The sequence below is a fragment of the Oryza sativa genome, chromosome 1 (assembly GCF_034140825.1).
Source record: "Oryza sativa Japonica Group chromosome 1, ASM3414082v1".
In the NCBI taxonomy this organism is placed as follows: domain Eukaryota; kingdom Viridiplantae; phylum Streptophyta; class Magnoliopsida; order Poales; family Poaceae; genus Oryza; species Oryza sativa.
The window spans coordinates 39,499,522-39,521,166 of NC_089035.1; the positions used below are offsets into that span (position 1 = coordinate 39,499,522).

The window sequence follows — 21,645 nt, forward strand, 5'->3', positions numbered from 1 at the left end:
TTGCTTTCCTGCCTCGAGAAATGACTAGCCGTGTGATCATTCTGCACACGAGTTCATGTGCACGCTGAGAAAATAGGATCCCTTTTAGGCCTTGTTCGCTAGCTGTGGGAAATAATCCAAAGGAAAACCAACCCACGTGGGGTTTGGGTTGTCCCCGCTCCCCACACTCAATCCCTTCCCCCCAATCCCCTTGTTCCCCCAATCTCCTGGCCTCTATTCCCCTGTTTGCTAGCTGGGATTTCCCTGTTGGCTAGCAGTTTGGAGTAGAAGGTGGGATTACAGGTGAGATTAGAAGGGATTACTACCATTCAAATTCAGCGTGAGAAACTATCATGGAAAATTCGGATAAAATTTAAAAAGCTGGAAGGTCACGAAAGTCAAAATAATTCAGAAATGACAAGATAAAAAACGATCATGAAAATGGAACAGAAATTCAACGTGCAAAATAATTCTAAAAAGCGTAAAGATAGAAAATCATGGATTTACCACAGATGGATTCTAAAAATAGTCGAGAATATTAAAAATTATAATTTTGGATAGATTAAATTCTACAAGCAGTAAACATCCAATTGCCATTGTGCAAAGCAAGCTACAAAATAGGTTCTTTGAACGTAATATATCTCTATCCGATCAAACTAAATAATATATCTATGTCTGATCAAGCAAGTGTTAATCCTGTAGAAAAAAAAGGTTCCTGCAACCATCACAGCTACATGAATTAAGAAGCAGTTAGGAAAAATTGTCCTTCATCCATCGCATTTCACAATTCAAGCGGTCTCTATGAACTATCTTGCAAAAGATTCCTTCCAATGGGCACAACTAGCAAATGGGCCATGGAACTACACAACCAAAAAGAAACAAGTCTTAGACACTAGACAATGGTGATTGCTAATATGTAAACTAAACAACAGGTAAAATGAACTTGAATCAAATCAGATAAATATGCAGAAGATGGTTACTTGTACTCAAGTTTTTGTTGAGCACAAGCAATGATACAATTACACATCAAACACACTCACATACACACACAGAGAGAATCACTCTAGCACCTGCTTTATTACCATGTCACAATTAGCTTAGATTTGTGGTAGGCAGACATAGCACATTATACCTGTAGCATAGCACTGCATATATGTAGCAGCAGTAGAGAGAGATGATCACACTGCCAGTTAATCAGTTACAGCAAGCACACATGATAGATCGATAGATAAATAGATAGATAGATTGATTTTAGGAAGAAGTAAGGTGGTAGGCAAGGAATGTAAGAGGATGAATGGATATAGGTAGATGTAGATCGATGTAGATATGTACTAGTAGTAGTGGTGCGCGCGCACACACACTAGCATGGCTGCATGACAGAAGAGAGGGGGCATGCTGACAAGAATCAAAATTATAAAAGTTCAGAGGCATACTAACAAGAATTATGTCAAAATTATGCTAACTTCAGCCTAAACCTGACATAAATATAACATGAAAATCATGTCAAAATTATAAAAGTATGAACGGGTACCTGGAAAGACAATATCCTTTTGGTCCAAAGGTCATTCTTACATGGTCTGCATTGTTACACAATCGCATCATAAACAAAGTGCAACGTGGCTAAAAAAATGCACCTATTTAAGTGTAGAAGAATTGAATTTCAGAATTGCACAAATTAAGATTATGCTAGTAACAATAGTAATTCAAACTTACCAGCATCGTTCTTAACCATATAAGACGAGTCATAGGCCCTGCACTCATGAAGATCTCCCTATTCTGCGCGTCCTTGAATACTCCAAAAGATTTGACCTTTTCTTCATTTGAGAGCTCCTCCATCGATTCCACAACAGTGATGCAGTTCCTTATTGAGCAATCATCAACCTTGCTTGCCTCCTCCCTCTTCTTTGCTTCCTCCTCCTCAGATTGTCTTTTTCTCATCTCCAAGTAACTTTCCATCATATCAACAACATCATTCCTCTTATTCCTCTTCGGTGTCTTTTCTACTCTCTCTCTCTCTCAGTAGATTTGGTCTTCTTGACATTCTTTTCTCCATTAGCTCTTGAGGTGATAGTAATATGGCTTCCCTGATTTTCATGCTCCACTGCATTATCTTCATCTTGAACTTCAGTGGTCTCATCATCATCAGCAACCCAATTTACATCAGGAAAAGAGTCACTTCTCTCAAGATATTCATTCACTTGTGTGAGAGTAGCATGTTGGAATGGCTCAATAGAAGTGAAATTCATGTTGCCCTCAGCAGTTTGGCCTATAAAAAAGGTTGCAATTCACTACCCATACAAAAGTTTCAGTATATACCTATTAGGGAAAATACTAGATCCGAGAAGGGAGATGCATAACTAATAGAACATTGATCATACTGCACCAAAAAAGAATGTGTTCACTAGCAAACAGAATCAGCCATTTAAAGCCTCAATCTTAGTAAACATCATGAGCAACCAAATAATTTGGCATTGATTTCCAATATGCGGATATGAGAAATGTCAATATGCATAACTAATCAGCTATGTTACTGTTGTTTCCTAAGAGGACTACATCATACAAAAGGAACATAGTACAGGTGCAGGATATGTGAAGAAGCCAAAGAAAGAAGGTAGCAGTGCCAAACAACGAGAGAAGAAAACAAATAACAAGGTTGGCTGCACTGAACGTAAGCACAAGGAATCAAAGAATTATGGCATCAAGTAAATTTACCATCATAAAGTTCACCCAAGGATTCAAAGAGAGGAAAAGATTTGTTTTTGCTGAACTTCCTTACTTTCTCATTTGACTACACAAGATACAAAAACAGATAATTATGGCATGAATACAAATAATAGTGATTTGAATGAGGACAAAACAATTATGCTCAAAATATCATACTGTAATTATGTTTGCCCAAACAGCATCATCGGCAACAATCATGCACCGTTGATTATCCCAAGAAGCTCCACTCTGTTTCCTTGCCTCCTTAAGCAACCTATAATCTCGTTTTAACTCCTTCTCCTTATCTTGGATCTGTTGCTTATTCATGGTGACATAGGGATGTCTGTCACGAAATTCTTTGACGACCTTGTTCCATGCTTCACTTGTCCACCCGTTTTGGCACCGGTAATGTGGGTTATTGTGCTCATGAAGTAAATCAACTAAAGCCTTTTCTGGTCCCGGGTTCCATGAAGCTCTTGATTGTTGAGCTATTAGACAAAATTAGATTATAGTAAGTAAAATTTGTAATCATTAATATGAAAGGAAAATACTTCACAAAAAAACAAGTTAGATACTACCTTTTGGAGAAACCTTCTTCTTCTGTATGCTACAGCTCTTTGGTGATGCCTTCTTTTGTAGATGCCTTTGTTGCTGCTGCAATAGGCTTGCTTTCGGAGATAGTCTTCCAAACATCATAACTATATTGCAATATTTTATTGAATGAGAAAATACAAACTACGTTGCTTACTATTAATTTGTCCATATCATAAATGTTGATTGCATAAATAAATACAAATAATGCAAAACCAAAATATTATCTATACTATTCTTGCTAGTTACGAACATAATCTTCCCACATCTTCTTAGCAATCATATCTCTAATATTATTCCCACTGATCATTTGATTGCTAAGAGATGGCACATCATTTCGGTATTCACTGTCACCTTCTGGTAGATCGACAAAATTAGTAGGTTCTATATTATCAGGTTGGTTGTCCAACCAGCCCTCATCACCATTAAGCAACCGGATCATGTTGTGGAACACCGCAGCAGCTGCTGGAATCCGCACTTGGTTCTTTATCCGATGGAAAGTGCCTACTTTCAGGATGGGAAATCGCTTCTTTAGAACCCCTAGAGCTCTCTCTACATGGTTTCTCAGAATGGCATGGCGATGATTGAATAACTCCTTGTAGTCTCTAGGTCTACGATGACCACGTCCAAACTCCTTTAGATGGTACCGAACACCACGATAAGGAGTAATGAACTATGGTGTGTTGGCATAACCACCATCTACTAGAAAAAATTTACCATTTGGGACTTGAAAGCCACTATTCATTGCTGATCTAAGGACCCTAGCATCGGTTGCAGACCCCTCCCAACCACATGAGATAAAAGTGAAATTTAGGTCGAAATCACAAGCAACTATCACATTTTGGCTCAAAGTCCCTTTTCTGTTCCTATAAGGAGCTGCCTTCTCTCCATCTATAGTTATAGGAATGTGAGTGCCATCAATAGCCCCTATGCAATTCTGCAGCAAAAAGGGAAGAAAAGGACAGAATATGCATGAGTTATTTAATTGGAAAAGGAATAGATATTCATTTCTAGTTTGAGTGCCAGATTCACCTTGAAGTAAGGAAAGAAGCGAGGATTTGTTCTAATCTTCCAATGCGTTTGGTCGGCATGAGGAAGCTTGAGAAATCTATAGGTGAGAGCTGGGATTATCTTGAAAATAGACTTAATATGCCGATGAAGTGTAGACCCACTATGCTTGAATTCATACTGTAGATCTTGAAAGCTTGCATTGTGAGCGAGCATGAACATAAATATCCCAAGCTTCTCCTCAATCCTCAAGCCTCTACTATCCTTTAACAACTTTTCCTCTCTAAGATAATTCGCTATTGTCTTGAAAACATGAGGCTCCATGCGGAATGCAACTTTACAATCCATTACATGTCCTTCAAGGATTTCTTGAAGCCGCTCTTTACCGGATAGTCTTGAGATATGTCTAGGTATTTTCTCACTATTTGTCATACCGCACAGCATATACATCGCAGGAAAAACAAAAAGCATCATATCATCGTCCTCTTCTCTCCTCCTTTTAATTTCATCCGCCATTCTCGAACTGATTTTATCACTAAAAGAGATATAGAATTACTATACTTTAAACTATGTGTGAGAACATAATAATATGCATATGTATTACAATATTATTAAACATGAAATTAGAGGCATTCAAGGTGGCTACATGCATAAATACTTTTAATACTTTCAGCAAATAAACAGTCTGCAATGGAAGGAGGGGGATCAATAATGTGTTCAGATTTTGACTAGTTCCAGAAGTACTTTGTGTACTTAGTTTTGTTTAAACCTCAGAGATAGCAACTTTAATAAAGTGAGGATATCCTTCTAGGGTAGGATGTTTACTTGAAAATAACAGCCTCCTGTTCACTAGCAAAAAAAAACTGAGACCATCTGCCACCTGAGCAAGATCACATAACATTGTACCTACAATCTCTCTCTCTCTCCAACTTCAAATTACTTCTGTTACTCTAGTAAATATGCAGGGGCAAGATTAAATGCTTCATATCAGGCAAATGTAAGTACAACTGTATTTAGTTTTTTCTCAAATACCTTGAGTAATATCAACTCCTTCAGCTTTACTTTTGCCAACCCCACACGCCTGTGCCTCTCCTGAAATTTAATTCAGCACAACAGATTATATTTTTGTCATTCAATAGCAATTTATATAGCTTTGTATGGTATGACCTCTAGTAATATATCTGAACACCCAGTTTCCTGAAACTAGTTGTGAACATAGTAGCAGTTCAGAATAGATAAATATGCTAAATTGATTGCTAAGAGTAAAATAGGTATTCGAACAAAAGATGGACAGCTACATTTCTCAAGTTTTAACAAGGGCATTTTGCTAAACAAAAAGCCATGGAAAAAATTACCAAAACTAGAATGTATACTACAGTGTCCACCTGACCACCTCATAGCATGACTTTAAAAATTTTTGTATCTTCTTGCTCATTCAATTGGCATATAGTATTGGTCGTTCAATCTGAAGCTCAAATGACCTTGGCCAAAAGCAAAGTGATGCATTCTAGACAGCAACAACAGAGTGCACTAGTTTTTATTTTTTAGGTGTGCTCCCACTGCATCTACAATAATTCCTGGAGAATTAACAAACCAGGTTTCTCCCTCACAAAAAAAAGAAAAGAAAGAAGAGAGCCCATGTTCAGAAATATAGGATATGCCAATTCAAATATATATTTCCTTGATTACAGAGCAACTGATAGGCAAGATTTGCGCACACACACAGAGATGTGCATGGAATTTTCTGTGGTTTCAGGTTCTACTACTACAAACCACATCACCCCTCCTTCTAAGCAGAACATGACTGATACTTCAATCCATACAGCCACTCAATACATCAACTAGCAACAAATTCATCCACTAGATAAGTCACAAAATCTTTTCTGAGTGGGAAAAGAGGAGATCAAGAATCAGACCTGCTTCTTGGTGTCCGGGCTGTTGCCCTCGACCTTGCCCTCTCCCGCAACCGGTGAATCCGAAGCGAGGAAGGAGAGATGGCGAGCGCCGGCGACTGGCTGGGATGGAGAGCGGGAAGGAGAGCGGTGGCGGCGGCTGAAGCGGGATGGAGACCGGCGGCGGCTGAGGACGGGATGGAGACCGGTGGCGGCTGAAGCTGGATGGAGATCGTCGGCGACCGAGGGCGGGATGGAGAGCGGCAGCGGCTGGAGATATGCTGCTCCTGGATCTCCACCCTAGAGCCGCCTCCCGGACCTCGCGTCGCCTCCCGGACCTCACGCCGCCTCCAAACCCTAGCGCAGCGAGGAGTCGAGGAGGCCGAGCGCTGCGGCTGGCTTGGAAAAAAAAATCGTCTCCGAGGCGATTTTTCTCTCCCCGTGGGATTGGTGTGGATTGGGTGGAGAATTACTCCTACCCCGGCCCAGGCGAACGCATACATGGGCCACGGAAGAAAATTCGACCCGGCCGGGATGGCACACGGGGATGTTGGCCCATTCCCCCCCAAACCCAGCCTAAAAGAACAAGGCCTTAGTTTTTTGCGGTATCCTAAGGTGGATGGCAAACGAGAAAATATCGGAGAGGAGTCACAAATACATGGTTGCTTTGTTTTCCTCTCGAGTATCTCCAGAAATGACTAGCCGTGTGAGCATTCCGGAGATGAGTATTCACGTGCATCTTGAGAAACACAAGGGGACCTACACGCGCGACGCATCCTGGTACGGCCCATCCGTCCCGCTTGCAAGTCTCCCATCCTTGAACCGGCGCTGACCGCGCCGCGCGGTGCGTACTAGTAGCGTGTTAGCGGCCGCGCGCGTGCGTCATGTTACTCCACTGATCCGCTCCCCATGTGGCGACTGCCTGCCTGCCCCGCGCTGCCCGATCGCGTCACGTACGCGCGAGCGGTCTCGATCTCGTCCTGGGCGCGGTGTGCGCGCTCTCCTCTGCCCAGTGTCCATCAACGTACCCCGCGGCGCTCCTTGGCGTAAACGTAAGACCCTGACGCGGTACGTGCCGGTTGTCCACGCGGGCGGCCCCCCAACAACCCCAGTGCCTGACTCCCTGTGCTGCGAATCGGGCCGGACCATCCATGTTTCGAAGCGATCAGCGCCATATGCATGGACGAGAATACGAGTCGTGCCAGGTTGCATCCATGATCCATCCATCCATACGCCCATGCACTGCACCGTTCGTACTCCCAGTGGAAACCGAAGGCCCATAACAACTTACAGCCGACGAAAGCGAAGGCACAACACATGGGACATGGCTGTGTTTGCGTCCGCCATGTTCCCAACCTATCTTCCTCGTTTTCCGCGCGTATTTTTTAAACTATTAAACGATACGTTTTTATTAAAAAAGCTTATATATAAAAATTGCTTAAAAAATTAAATTAATATATATATATATATATATATTTTTAAAAAACTAATACTTAATTAATTACGTGTTAATATACCGCTCCGTTTTCCGTGTAAAACGGATTAGTTACCATCACAAGAATCCGAACACAGCCGTACGGAGCCCAAACACCACGGTGGACTCCATGACCTGTCGACGTGCGTCGAGTCATATTGACGACTAGGCACCTCGAGAATCCTGCTTTTTTTCTTTCCCTGAGCTATGGCACGGGAGATCACACACGCGTACTACTTTCGAGACAAATCCCACGACGCTTTCGCAAAAACAGCTCTACTAGCGTATTTCGTCTGTCGTCTGTGAGGTGAAATCGTGAAGACGCCAGTGTTCTCTCCCTGCATTCTTGGCTGGCTGCCAATGATTGATCGTCGCTTTAATTTCTGCCTACTGCTCCGCTAGCCAAGTCGTGTACAAAGGCAGCTTTACCCCTCATCAGCTGCACTATGCAGAATCCTAGCCGTGGATAGCAAACGTTAAAGCACATCATATATGCGTACCGTGTCGCGAGCCGCGCCCCGCTACGATCTTTTGGGCACCCGATTGGTAAAAAAATCTCGTGGCAGAAACAACGTGCCACGAGCACTCGACTCGTGTCATCGCCTGCCCATGGCCCATCCGGACGAACTGAAACAGCAAAAGGCCCAAGCGCTCGCTCGTCTCGGTTCGGTCCCAAAAACGACGGGAACGGGAGCGAGAGAGAGAGAGAACCAGATGCGCTCATGCTGCTGCAATGGTTTGTACGCGGCAGCGGCATGGTCGTCGTGGTCTCGTATGGACCCGTGTGTGTCGCGATTTCGCATAGCGAATCGATCTCCGAAAGCTATTTGCACGGCCCCGGTGGATAAGAATCGATCATCTGGGGCCACCGGCGACGGCAACAGTGGTGTCCGACCGCACAGTGAGAGCTCAAGAAGAACAAACCTTCTTTACAACTTTCCTTTCTCTTCTCATTACTGTTTTGATTGATTGTTTGCTGTTATTAATCATTCATGTGACAGAGACAGTTCCGGTTGGTTTTTTTATGCGAGCTGCTTTCTGCTTTGGTTGCCTTGTGATTAAACCAACGGTGCGTTAGCTGTCTGAGGTGATCTATGAGCGAATGAAGGGGCTGAATAACCAACGGAGCGGTAGCTGTCTGAAGTGATCTATGAGCGAATCAAGGAGCTGGAGAATGTCAAGTTTGATTTGAACATTAATATGATACTATTATTTTAGCTAATTGCTGATCTGCATTTCTATTTTGCTTCCTAGGTAAAAGAGCAACCAGAAGTATTATTTACTGTGGTTTTGTATACACTTTGACAAAAAAAGAAAGCAGGGAGAAAGGGCAAGAAAATGATTGTAGGAACTGAATTATCAGTTTAAATCGTTACCTGAAAGCCCAGTTCGTAAACAGTACATGGGTTTTCAGTCATCAAAACAGCAATCTATCTATCTATCTATTATATTATTAAAACAGCTTTAAAAGGAGGAATCACGTTCGCTATGGGAGCTAGAAATTCCCACATTAATCGGAGAAAAAGAAAAAAAAGAAAAATGTGGGTCCAAGTAGAATTACAATTTAAAAATAGCTGAAATTCGGAATTAAAAATAAGTAATATTGGAAGAAGTTTCCAAATAAGAACCCAATACGAGATTAATCAAAACTCAAAATAAAAATAAAATAAAATCCAAAATTAGAAAAGGAAAGGAGAGTACAAGTAGAAATACAATTTAAAAACAGCTGACATTCGGAATTAAAAATAAGGAATATTAAAATAAATTTCCATATAAGAACCCAATATGAGATTAATCAAAATTCGAAATAAAAATAAAATAAAATCCAAAATTAGAAAAGGAAATGAGAGTCCAAGTAGGAATACAATTTAAAAATAGCTGAAATTCGGAATTAAAAATAATAAATATTAAAAGTAGAGTCCATATAAGAACCCAATACGAGATTAATTAAAATTCGGAATAAAAATAAATAAATCCGAAATTAGCATAAGAAAATAAAAAGAAGAGTTTAAGTAGGAATACAATTTAAAAATAGCTGAAATTCGAAATTAAAAATAAGCAATATTGAAAGAAGAATGCATATAAGAACCCAATACGAGATTAATTAAAATTTAGAATAAAAATAAAATAATATCTAAAATTAGAAAAACTAAAAGAGAGTTCAAGTAGGAATACAATTTTGAAACAACTGAAATTGAGAATAAAAAATAAAAACATTAAAATAACACAATACAATATTAACTAATTCGAAAAAAAAAGAGAGTCTAAGTAGAAGTACAATTTAAAAATAGCTGAAATTCGGAATTAAAAATAAGTAATATTGGAAGAAGTTTCCATATAAGAACCCAATCGAGATTAATCAAAACTCGAAATAAAAATAAAATAAAATCCAAAATTAGAAAAGTAAAGGAGAGTCCAAGTAAAAATACAATTTAAAAATAGCTGAAATTCGGAATTAAAAATAAGGAATATTGAAATAAATTTCCATATAAGAACCCAATACGAGATTAATCAAAATTCGAAATAAAAATAAAATAAAATCTAAAATTAGAAAAGAAAATGAGAGTCCAAGTATGAATACAATTTAAAAATAGCTGAAATTCGGAATTAAAAATAAGGAATATTAAAAGAAGAGTCCATATAATAACCCAATACGAGATTAATTAAAATTTGGAATAAAAATAAATAAATCCGAAATTAGCAAAAGAAAATAAAACAAGAGTTCAAGAAGGAATACAATTTAAAAATAGCTAAAATTCGGAATTAAAAATAAGCAATATTGACAGAAGAATCCATATAAGAACCCAATACCAGATTAATTAAAATTTAGAATAAAAATAAAATAATATATAAAATTAGAAAAACTAAAAGAGAGTTCAAGTGAAACAACTGAAATTGAAAGTAAAAAATAAAAACATTAAAATAACACAATACGATATTAACTATTTTTTTTAAAAAATTTGAAATTAGAAAAAGAAAAAAAGATTTCAATTAGTAATACAATTTATAAATAACTAAAATTTGTGATAAAAATAAAGATTATTGAAAGAAAAGACCATCTAAAACATATAATGAGATAAATTAAGTAACATGCCTATAAAGGAGTAGAGTGGTGGCGGTTGATATGAGATATAAAACACCAAATAGAATCCTAATGACGATTAAAAGGAGGGACGTCAGGCAGGCCGTGAAGCAAACGAGTAAGGCGGTTGCCGGGACTTCTAGAAAGTAAAAAAAAAAAAACAAACCCCATTGATAATCATATTCAATTTTTAAAATCTCAATGACAATAAAAAGGAGAAGCAGCGGGCGGGGTGTATAAGAGTATAGTCGCAGAGCCGCCGACGGTTGACGGGACTTCTAGAAAATAAAAAATAAATTCCAACGATAGTTATGTTCGATTTTTAGAATCACAATGACAATAAAGAGTTGGCGACGGACGGGCTGTAGAGGGGCATAGTGGCATCGTTTGATGGGACTTCTAAAAATTATAAAAAATGAAACTACAAGTCCAATTTTTAAAGGTTTGGAACTTCTACAAAAATAAAAAAACCAATGATAATCATATTCGATTTTAAAATCCAATGACATTAAAGAAGGGAGGCAGCGGGCGAGTCGTAGAGGAGGGGGGCTGCTGCTGCGCGCGTACGCGCCAGCAATTTAGCTGGCGCGCGCGTCAGTGGGACCCCGCGGCCTTTTCTTTCGTTCTTTTCCTTTCTTTTTTCTGTTCGTATATTTTTTCCCAGTTTTGACGCGCGCGTTCTTTTTTTTTCCGTTTCTTTCCTTTTTTTTAATCACCTCTTTACAAATACAGAATTGAAAGTTTTTAATTTTGGTTTGAAAGATTTCAAATCTTGACTTGAAAGTTTTCAAATCTAAGTTGAAAGTTTTCAAATATGGGTTGAAAGTTTTCAAATTTGGGTTGAAAGTTTTTAAATATGGGTTGAAAATTTTCAAATCTAGGTTGAAAGTTTTCAAATCTGGGAGGAAAGTTTTAAATTTGAGTTGAAAGTTTTCAAATATGGGTTGAAAGTTTTAAATCTGGGTTGAAAGTTGTCACGCCCCGAGCTAGTCCCGACTGGAATTAGCCCGTGACGCTCCAAATTAACCTGTTAATCGATACCAGTCCCAGGAAACAGTGCTGGTATCACAGGAAGATAGAATATCACAGCAACGGAGGTCTCTTTATTATAGAGTAGGAGTACAGTCATGTTGGGCTGCGGACAGATCCCGAGCTCACAACTGCATTACAAAAGGGAAACGGAAGCCGGGACTTGGACCAAACAACACAGGCGCGACTTGGGAACTAGGCTGAAACCCTAAAACTCATCGTAACCGGCTTGCTCCTGGAAGAACTCCTCATCAGCAGGATCCGCTTCATCTTCATCAGCAACTGGGGGGGATATTTATATAGAGCAAGGGTGAGTACGGGAGTACTCAGCAAGCCAGGGGAAATAAGTGTTTAATGCAGGCTTCAAGGAAAGGCTGTTGTTTTCGTAATTGATTTTATTTGAACTCTTTTCTAAAAACATCTAGGTGAGTGCTTCTCAAACGACACGGTTGAGACAGTGCGTCCCGTCCGGTTGGAGTATGTGCAATGTATCAATCTTTAGATCTTAAAACAAGGTTGGCACCCGGCCAACAGCTTTTCAAACGGCCACCCGGGCCAACAACTTTTCAAACGGCCACCTGGGCCTAGCTGATCCCGTCAGCTGCTGATTTTCCAAACATCGAACCCCTTTTCACAACAGTAATTTCACAAGCAGTTGTCAAACAAAACTACGCTAGGAATCACCTCACATCCGCCCATGACCGTGAGCATGGCTGTTCGAACAGTTTGTTAACCTTTGCAGAGGGGGTACACTTTACCAACACGACATTACTAACCCGGATCACCCAGCCCGTGGGGATCAGCCACGTCGGGAGACCTCCAAGCTTTCATGACAAGGCATTTCCAAAGCCGACACAGGCTTACCATATGCCGACGAGAGGGGTCCCAGACCAACAACAGGTTAGGTCCCAGACCATACTGTGCCAGGAAGCCCAGGGGGGTCCTCTCCGACACCACCCCGGTGAATCCACATGTCTCTCGGCATCATGGCTCCCCTGATAAGCTAGTTACTCAGCCAGGGGTGTCCCATTCCACCCATGTGGTCGTACTTGTCCTATGTTCGGATGAAATTCCAAGGAATCGGTCCTTAAGTGCGGGAGCGGGAAAACCGTACACCCGGTACGTTCCCCGGTCCGCGGTTTTAGAAGTTCATTTAGTTCGCAAGCACCGACCCAGGTATCGGGTTTTCCAAGTCTTTTGTAAAACCCAAGTTTTACCCAAGTTGTTTTTCAGATTTTAAGTTTTGAAGGCGACCGTCGATACTCGCACAGAGTGCACGAATATCGAGGCGCAACTGGGTGGTTACAAGGGGACATGGTATAACAATTAACAAAGGAAGGATCAAATGCAACAAATTAGGCAGGTCCGCCAATCTGCCTTGCAGACGGGACAACAGATTAAGTGCGATCCTATCAATGCATAATATTTTGCAAGCAATATAATTAAATTTCAAATATAGGCTCAAGATGTTCAAAGGTGGCTTGCCTTGCTCGAGATCTGGAGCTTGATCCTCGAAATCCTCGCACTGCGGGTCTTCGGGCTCCGGAACTACACGCGAAACGGGACAACTCAACAAACGGCGAAAAATAAAGCCCTATTAATGACCTCTAAGCGTGCCATTAGATAGATCTCGAGATTTGGGGAATTTTGGAAGTTGAACGGAGTCAAACGGATTTACGGTGGGGAAGATATTGAATTTCTAAGATTATTGGATTTTTGGTCTAAAGGAAAAGGATTTAATTAAATCCTTTTTGGAAAAGAAAAGAAAAGAAATAGGGAGAGGGAGGGAATATAGACTTCCCTCGGGCGGCTAGGGCGCGGCCCGAGAGAAAGGGCGGCTCGGCCTAGCTTAACGGGCCGGCTGGCCCAAGAAGGTGGCCCAAGGCGGCCCAAGACGCGCGCGCGCGGAGGAAGGAGAGAGAGTCCGGTGGACCGGGCTTACCACGCGCGGTCCCGGGTGGGACCCGCTTGTCAGCGGCTCGGCTCACCGTGCGGAGGGAGCACGCGGCGCGGCGCTAGGGTGGAGGATGGACGTGGTGCACGCACGCGGTTCGCGGTGGACGCAGGTACGGCGGGCCCACGCGTAGCCTCACGGCTCGCGGTGGAACGCGCGCACGGGGAGGGACTGACCGGGGTCGGCCCGTCCCGACCTCGGCTGAGCTGGCGCCGACGTGGCGCCTACATGGCTGTCACGTGGGCTGGCGGGAGGTAGACGACGACCCGGCCGCGAATGGACGGCGGGCAGCGGCGGCGAGCGGCGGAGCGAACCACGGCGATACGGGCAAAAGCGAGCACACCGGGCGGTTGTTCGTGATGAGGGGAGACGAGCCAACGGCTCGGATTCGCCGGAGGGAGCTTGATGGCGGCGAATCGCGGCGGCGACAACCGGCGGGGATGGAAGAGGGAAACGGCGACGAGGCCACGAGGGGTCGATTCCCGGCGGTGAGAGCATCTACGCGGTTTCGGGAACTCGATGCTAGCGTCGGATTGGACGGAGCTACGCCGAGCGAGGCTGGCGACGTGCGGGTGCTACGGAGCTCGAGCGGCGACGGCGGCGAGCACACGGCGAGCGACGGCAACGGTTGGGGCGGCGCCGGCTAGCTACGGGGAGTCTACTCGTGCAACCACCGAAAACTAAGGGGGGGAGATGGAGTGAGGAGGAAGAACGGAGGGAGACACTACCGTGCGGGACGGGGCGCTGTGACGAGAGGCCGACGGCGCGGGAGTAATCTCTCCGGCCTCGGGCCGGGGAAGAGGAAGAAGAGAGCGCGGCCGAAGTCCCCTTCCGCGTCCTCGAACGCACCGGTTCTCCCGGCGCTCGGCGAAGGACGGCGGAGGCGAGACAGAGCACGGGGGCGGCGGCAATGGCACGGAGGCGAATGGAAGAGGAAGGGAAGGGGAGGCTGGGGTTTAAATGGGCGGCAATGTCGGTTTGGGAACCGACTTGCGCGGTCAAGGGCGCGAGCTGGCGCTCGGCGGTCGCGGCCAAAGCGGCGACAGGGAGGATGACGCCGGCGAGGAGGAAAAAGGGGAAAAGGAGGGGGAGAAAGGGGGCTTGCCCCTTTGCCGATTCGGGAAAAAGGAGGAGGTGAGCGGGGGCGACGCGGCAGAGGGAGGAGGGATGCTGCCTCTGTCCCTTGGCGGCTTGCGCGCGGAGTGGCGGGGCCGGGCGATGACGACGGCGATGACGGCGGGGCGGTTTGGAGCGGAGCGGCGACACTGGCGACAGGCGCGTGCAGAGGCTGACGGCGGCGGCGACCGGGCGGTCGGCCACCACGGCACGCGCGCGCGGCTTGCAACGGGAGGCGCGGCGGATGGAGTGGCGCGGCTCGGGCACGCGCGCTGGCTCGCGGGGCCAAGCGGCTGCACGGCTGCAGGCGGCAGGGCAGCGGGACCGGGCGGCGCAGACGCGACGCGACACGGGTGGCAACCACGCGGGCGCGCGCGCGAACGAGCGCGGGGAGCGGCAGCAAGGGAGCGGAGAGGGAAGACTCGGCTCGGCGCGGGCAGAGCGGAGAGGCGCAGGGCGCGGCTCTCGCGCTTGCGCGCGGCGCGCGAGGGAGGGGCACTCGGCGCGGCGACGCGCGCTCGCGCGCGCGGCGCGGGGCGGAGCGGAGGGAGAGAGGGAGAGAGAGAGAGCGGGAGCGCGCCGGGGGAGAGAGAGGAAAGGGCCGGGGGAGAGGGGAAGATGGGCCGAGAGAAAATCGGCCCATCGACCCCGGGGGAGGCAAAATGGACTTTTGCGGAGGAATTTGATTTGGAATGATTTGGATTCGGAATTGAACTCGACGATAGATCGGGGATTGAGATCTTGAGATGGCACGGACACTAGACAACAAGCAAAGAAACAGATTTCGCAATTAGGGTTTTTAGGAGATAATTTTCCCGCTAGGCGCCACGACGGAACGGGCGCTACAAAAGTTTTCAAATCTGGGTTGAAAGTTTTAATTGTGAGTTGAAAATTTTCAAATCTGGGTTGAATGTTTTCAAATCTAGGTTGAAAAGTTTTTCAAATTTGAGTTGAAAAGTTGAAAGTTTTTAAATTAGAGTTGAAAGTTTTAAATTTAGAATATAGTCTTAAATTTGAAAAGTCAAATAAAACGACCAAACGCTAATACAGAGGAAAAAAATCTAAACTAATCATAACGCTAATCACGTTTCCTAATACAACCTATAAACGATACGTGGTCTCTCTAGGCGAAAAAAAACGATGATGCGACAGCGCGATGGTTTGGGCCGCGTGAGACAGATGGGCCAGAAATACGCGCGACATAAGTTTATGGCGCGTACGCGCTAATTAGCAAAACCAGTAGAGGAGTACAATGGCAAAGCCGCTGATGGTTTGACGGGACTTCTAGAAAGTAAAAATGAATCTAAACGGTAATTATGTTCGATTTTTAAAATCTCAATGACAACAAAGAGAAACGACAGTGGATATGCCGTAGAAGAGTATAATGACAACGTTTGATGAAACATCTAGAATTTATAAAAATGAAACCCAACGTGACAATAAACTCTAAAAACTATAAAATCCAATTTTTAAAGGTTAAAAGAAGAATGAATAGAAATAGTGGTAGATCAAGCAAGCAAATAAAGAAGGAGATGAGCAACTGGTGTGACTTTTAAAAACTATATAATTAACAACACGAGGATGAAAAAGTTTGGTCTTTCAAAGTCTTAAGATAATGAGATAGCTAGATAGCTATTTAATAAATTTTAAGTAAAATCATACTAAAAAATATATGATTTTGTTTGGGTGCTAGCCACGCAATTGCGCGGGTCACCCAGCCAGTTATGTATGATACGGCAGATAAAACATGGGAAAGAAGTTATCTCTTCCAATATCATTCATATGAAACACAATTGCAGATCATTCTATATCCTCATCAACATGAGATTCCTGATGCCATGCCACAACTCAACAAGGTAAGGCACTAGCGAACAAGATCAGACCTTCAGGCTTCCAGCCGAACACATGTGAAGTTGCATCCACCTCATACCACACCAAACACCAGGGCAGTTTTTGCATCATATATAGAAGCTAATAATGAAGCCTCACATGCATATACTGATAGTCTGACAGCCATCCAGTACAACCCATGAACCAATATTTCAGAAATATCTGATATACGGTACCAGTGAATTTCATATCTCAGCTACCAAGACAATTGAAATAGCTATGAGTGAACATTGAATATCTCTTACCAGGAGCATCACTGCATCACAATACTTCCAGGCTTCCAGCACTGTGTATGATCACATAAGAAGTAACTATAATTCTGTTTGTCTGACAAAATTTTGGACCAAACACTACTCTTATAATGGCAAGAGCACCATATACAAATGGAACTCAAAGGAGTTCATACAGCATGGAACAAGGATTCAGTTAAAAAAAAAAAAAGAATGATGCATTACAATTAAGGACCGATTATTTAATCATATAGTAGAAACTGACATTGAACGGCTCTGCTTATTCAAATTAGAGTTCCAAATCAAAAATCCTGCCAGGAAGGGAAGTTGGCAACAAAAAGGCAGGCATCTTGGAGTACCCCCCTGCTCCTGATCCAGATCAGCATACAATACAATTTGCGGAAGCTGAAGCTAGTGACCATAATGCTACTGATCGATCTAAGCACTCTCCATCAACTTCAAGACCTCAACTTCGGTGGGCAGTGATGGGATTGCCCCTTTCTTTGTGGCGGTGATTGCTCCGCACGCATTGGCAAATTTAATCGCTTCCTCAAGCTTCTTCTGATCCTGCAGAGTCAGCAAACATCAAATTAGTTTAACTATAACCACCTATTTCTGTAGCATAACAATACCAACAAAAGTGCTTGACAGTAACTTACTTGCAACGATGATGGATCCTGGACAATTCTTCGCAGCAGAGCACCAACAAACGCATCACCTGCACCTGTTGTATCAACTTGCTGTACTTTGTAGGATGGGACAGCTCCGCGGAAATCCTATAATCATAGTAACTTCAGGTCAGTACTAAAGCATAAGCCTTAAAAGGACTGGGTGGTGACTATGCGAGTTTAACAGTAAATGCAAATTTATAGAAGCCAAGAACTCAATGGGTTCTGCTTTGAACGAAAAGAAAAAGCAATCAGCAGTTTAGCAACTTTATTACTCCGAATACAGCTTACCCTGGCATAGTACTTGCATCCTTGATCTCCAAGAGTCACAAGGAGGAGCTTCATGGTAGGGCGCCATAGCTTCATGACAACATCATCCTCTACTGAGTCAATGCCGGTCAAGAACTCAAGCTCGACCTCGCTGACCTTGACAATGTCTGCCTGGTCCCAGATGCTCAAGATCTTGGTGCGAGCCTCCTCACGGGAGGGCCACAATGCCTCCCTGAGATTCGGGTCATAAGATAGCAGCGCACCAGCTTCTTTCGCAATCTCCATGGCACGCAAATGTGCTGACCGGCAGGGCTCAGCTATCAAGCTTATTGATCCATAATGGAAGACGGCAGCCTGGTATATAATGTAACTTACCATAAGAATTGCACACAATTTCCAATAGACTCTACACATAAAGGCACAAATTTAACCATATTTACTGAAAGGCATGAAAAAATTGAACCATCCAGCAATATTTGATATGCAGTAGCTATGTACCACTACTTAATTCCACATAGAGAGGTAGAAATGGAATCTCTTTTCAACCAGGCACATATCCAACAAACAAATATGTAGTTGAGTAGTTCAAACTTAAGTCACAGGGCCACACACAACACGTTGCAAACGTTTCCCACAGGTTGTATCAATCATGGTAGGATCCTGAACTACTTGACATCAGTTGGCATATGCTCAATTATTGTGCACCGCAAAGAAACAAACTTCCCCGTGCAGTCACTATAGATGCCATGGCTAAAGATCTCTACAGGGGTATAGCTCATGCCAATGGATCCAAGAAGTAGTGCATGTTTGAGATGTTCGACAACGGCTCTGCTTTGGATTACCTATTTGTTTCCCCAAATATTGTGCTTGTTTGGATGAATCACAGAAGGCACATGACCAGATCCAGGAAAAGAACAAGTAGCCAACTAGAACGCACAACAAGATCCGACCAAAACCAGCACGAAATGCGCCTCTTTTGCCCAAGAATCTTTGGATTCCCACGGAAGATTCAACAGCAAAGCACCCTAATTACACGCAAGGAAAAGGACACCTTTAGGCGCAATAAACAAACAAAGAGCAACCTAAAGCGCACGACATCGATGCAAGCAGGGAACGCGTCCAGATCCAAAGAACGGAATCAAGAAACGGGCGAGAGGTTCGGTTCAACACGCGCGCGACGGGATCGGGTGGAACGGAACTGCCTCCTCCGCAGATCGCGGAGATGAGAAGAACACGGAGGGGGGATAAGGAGATCAGCGGGGGGCTTACCCTCTTGATGAGCTCGACGTTGAGCTCGGCGTGGGTGAGGAGCATGTCGGCGCTGGGGTTGCGGTAGAACATGAACTCGCGCTCCCCGTCGGCGCGGAGGGTGACGAAGGCGAGCGCGGTGCGCGCCCCGGCGTCGAACACGACCCCGCCGTCGTCGACGCCGTTGTCGCGGAGGATGGCCGCGAGCATCCGCCCGAACTCGTCGTCCCCCAGCTTGCCGACGAACGCGGCCCCGCCGCCGAGCCGCGCCACCGCGATGGCCACGTTCGCCGGCGCCCCCCCTGGCGCCTTGACGAACGCCGGCGCCTCCGCCAGCGACACCCCCGCCACCGTCGGCACGAAGTCTATCAGCATCTCCCCGAAGCTCACCACCAGCTCGCTCCTCCCCGCCATTGCACCCCCACCAACAACAACCACCCTGCTCGCGCGCGCGAACACAAGAGGCGATGAAAGAGAGAGATCAAGATTCGAGAGAGAGAGAGATGGAATGGTGGGGAATTTCTTCGGGTGAGGTGGCGAGGCGCGCGCTTATATAGAGGGAGAGAGGAGATGCGCGTCTTCCTCGGCGCGCGGCGAGGGTGAGATGAGATGAGATGAGATCGGATGGCTTTTGCAAGGGGGTTTTGCAGGGGAGCTTGAGAATTTATGGGTGTTGTTGGTGTTGACCGGTGTCCCGTTTGGTTGCTGGAATCATATCAAACCTAGCATGGGAATGGCACCCTGAATTTCCATTTATGTTGGTGAGTTAGGAAGTAGATTCCATGTTGTGTATATGAGTCATGTATGTAATCTATAACTCTCAGATAAGTATTTAGTTGTTAAGTATTTCTTTCTTCAGTGTTACTTGACGTTTCCGATAAGCAAATATTGTTGAGCGCAAGTCAATTTCACTGTTTAAAACGCCGCCATATATTTTTGTTCGGAGGGAGTATTTTTTTGAAAACACAATAACATGTTTTCTGGGAAAAAAACATAATAAGAGATTAAGTCATTTTGCTTAGGTTACACAAGTTATCTAAAATCATTTTTCCTTTATCTAGAGAGTTAAGTTATCATTTTCCCTTAATGTTTTGGTTACATAAGCTATCTTTTAAAAAAATTCATTGGTTTTCGAGTCGAGCAGTTGGGAGGGTGGCTAGCTGCATTGTTTGTTCAATCGTGTTAAAGCCACCTTCTTCTTTTGGAGTGGCAAACGACGGATTCAGTCGGTACGCTATTGCCGGTATGTCACGGTAGGTTGTATGATACCATGATATTTATCGTGAAGTGAAGTCATCGTATTTAATACGAGTTGACAATTTGCTAGGCAAGGTTTGGATGAACCTGGTTCATTGTAACGTTGGGTTTACTCTTTGATACGTTTCATGTACTTTGATCGTTGGTCAAATTTGTACTTTGATCGTTGGTCAAATCTGTGTTTTGATGTGTACCGAGTTAGCCAATTCTTTACATTATCTGTTGTTGCCAACAAGCAATCTTGTGTTTGTAGGGCTTTATGGATCCTTTTCCAGTTATATCGATGAAAAACTTTTTTCGTTATGTGTTAAACAAGTTATAGCATTGACATTAGAAAAAGAAAGTTGAGAGGAATGCTCCTAATATACTGGCATAGCTGCCATTACGCCACATGAAAAACACGATCAATCACGAATTCACAACACTCACCATGTGATACGTGTGATGGCAATCCCCAGCGGTTCAACATCCACGGCTGAGGATTCGCGGGTAGCAACCTCGGTTTGAAGCCAAAAGGCAACCACTACCGTCCAGCTCTACTAGGACGGGCCCACCAAGCTGGGTCCGACGTGTCATCGACGAGTGGGCCCCACACAGCAGGACAACGAGGACGAGTGGGCCCCAGCATTCACCCCCACGAGGCCCACCGACAGCGACCCAGGCGGCCGCGAAGCCGCCACCGAGGACTCGTTGCGTCAATCCCCGTGGGCCCCACGACCTTTCTGGCCGTAGGGCCCACATGGCATAGATGTCCCCCGGAGATTCCAGGGTCGGGCTACGCGCACACGGGCTCCCGCACCCACGGAAAAAGTACACATTGTTTTTGCCCATCCTGACGCCAATGAACTGTCTACGAATGATCTTTGATATTCCCATGTGTTGTTTATTATGCCAGTTGCCCATTTTTAACATCGAATTCAGCGGTCGATTTGATGTTTTTCTTTGATTCTTTTGTACTATGTTTGTTGCGATGTTCTTGGTCTGTTCGTCCTTTGATTTGGAAGTACTCTTTTTTTCTTTTGGAGCATCAAGAGAGATAGTATGCCGGTATATAGTACAATGGGAGTGACGGGGTTTTATTAGCCATGATTCGGATACCTTGCATTAAATATGAGATTCTGAGAGAAAGAGAAAGAAAACTGTCCTTGATATTGACACTATTATTATCTCGACGAAATCCGTAATTCAATTTAATTTCGGTGACCATATAATCATGTTGATGGCTTGATGCTGACCAGGCTGAACTACAGAGAA

The 21,645-nt window shown here is 44.2% G+C and overlaps 2 protein-coding genes across 2 annotated transcripts; both read right to left on the minus strand.

Annotated features, from left to right (window-relative positions):
- Window positions 1-3,428: 3,428 nt before the first annotated feature.
- LOC4324961 (uncharacterized) lies at window positions 3,429-6,752 on the minus strand. The gene is made up of 4 exons (XM_066306701.1): window positions 6,198-6,752; window positions 5,314-5,373; window positions 4,306-4,816; window positions 3,429-4,210 (listed from the first exon to the last, which is right to left on the minus strand). Exons 3-4 carry the CDS (start codon window positions 4,795-4,797, stop codon window positions 3,947-3,949), a joined length of 756 nt encoding a protein of 251 aa, XP_066162798.1. The 5' UTR covers window positions 4,798-4,816; window positions 5,314-5,373; window positions 6,198-6,752; the 3' UTR covers window positions 3,429-3,946.
- A 10,116-nt stretch (window positions 6,753-16,868) lies between these two features.
- On the minus strand, window positions 16,869-19,769 carry LOC4324962 (fructokinase-1-like). Its single transcript, NM_001396870.1, has 4 exons — window positions 19,156-19,769; window positions 17,908-18,240; window positions 17,608-17,724; window positions 16,869-17,515 (listed from the first exon to the last, which is right to left on the minus strand). The coding sequence occupies exons 1-4, from the start codon at window positions 19,546-19,548 to the stop codon at window positions 17,387-17,389; spliced, it is 972 nt and encodes a 323-aa protein (NP_001383799.1). The 5' UTR covers window positions 19,549-19,769; the 3' UTR covers window positions 16,869-17,386.
- Window positions 19,770-21,645: the final 1,876 nt, after the last annotated feature.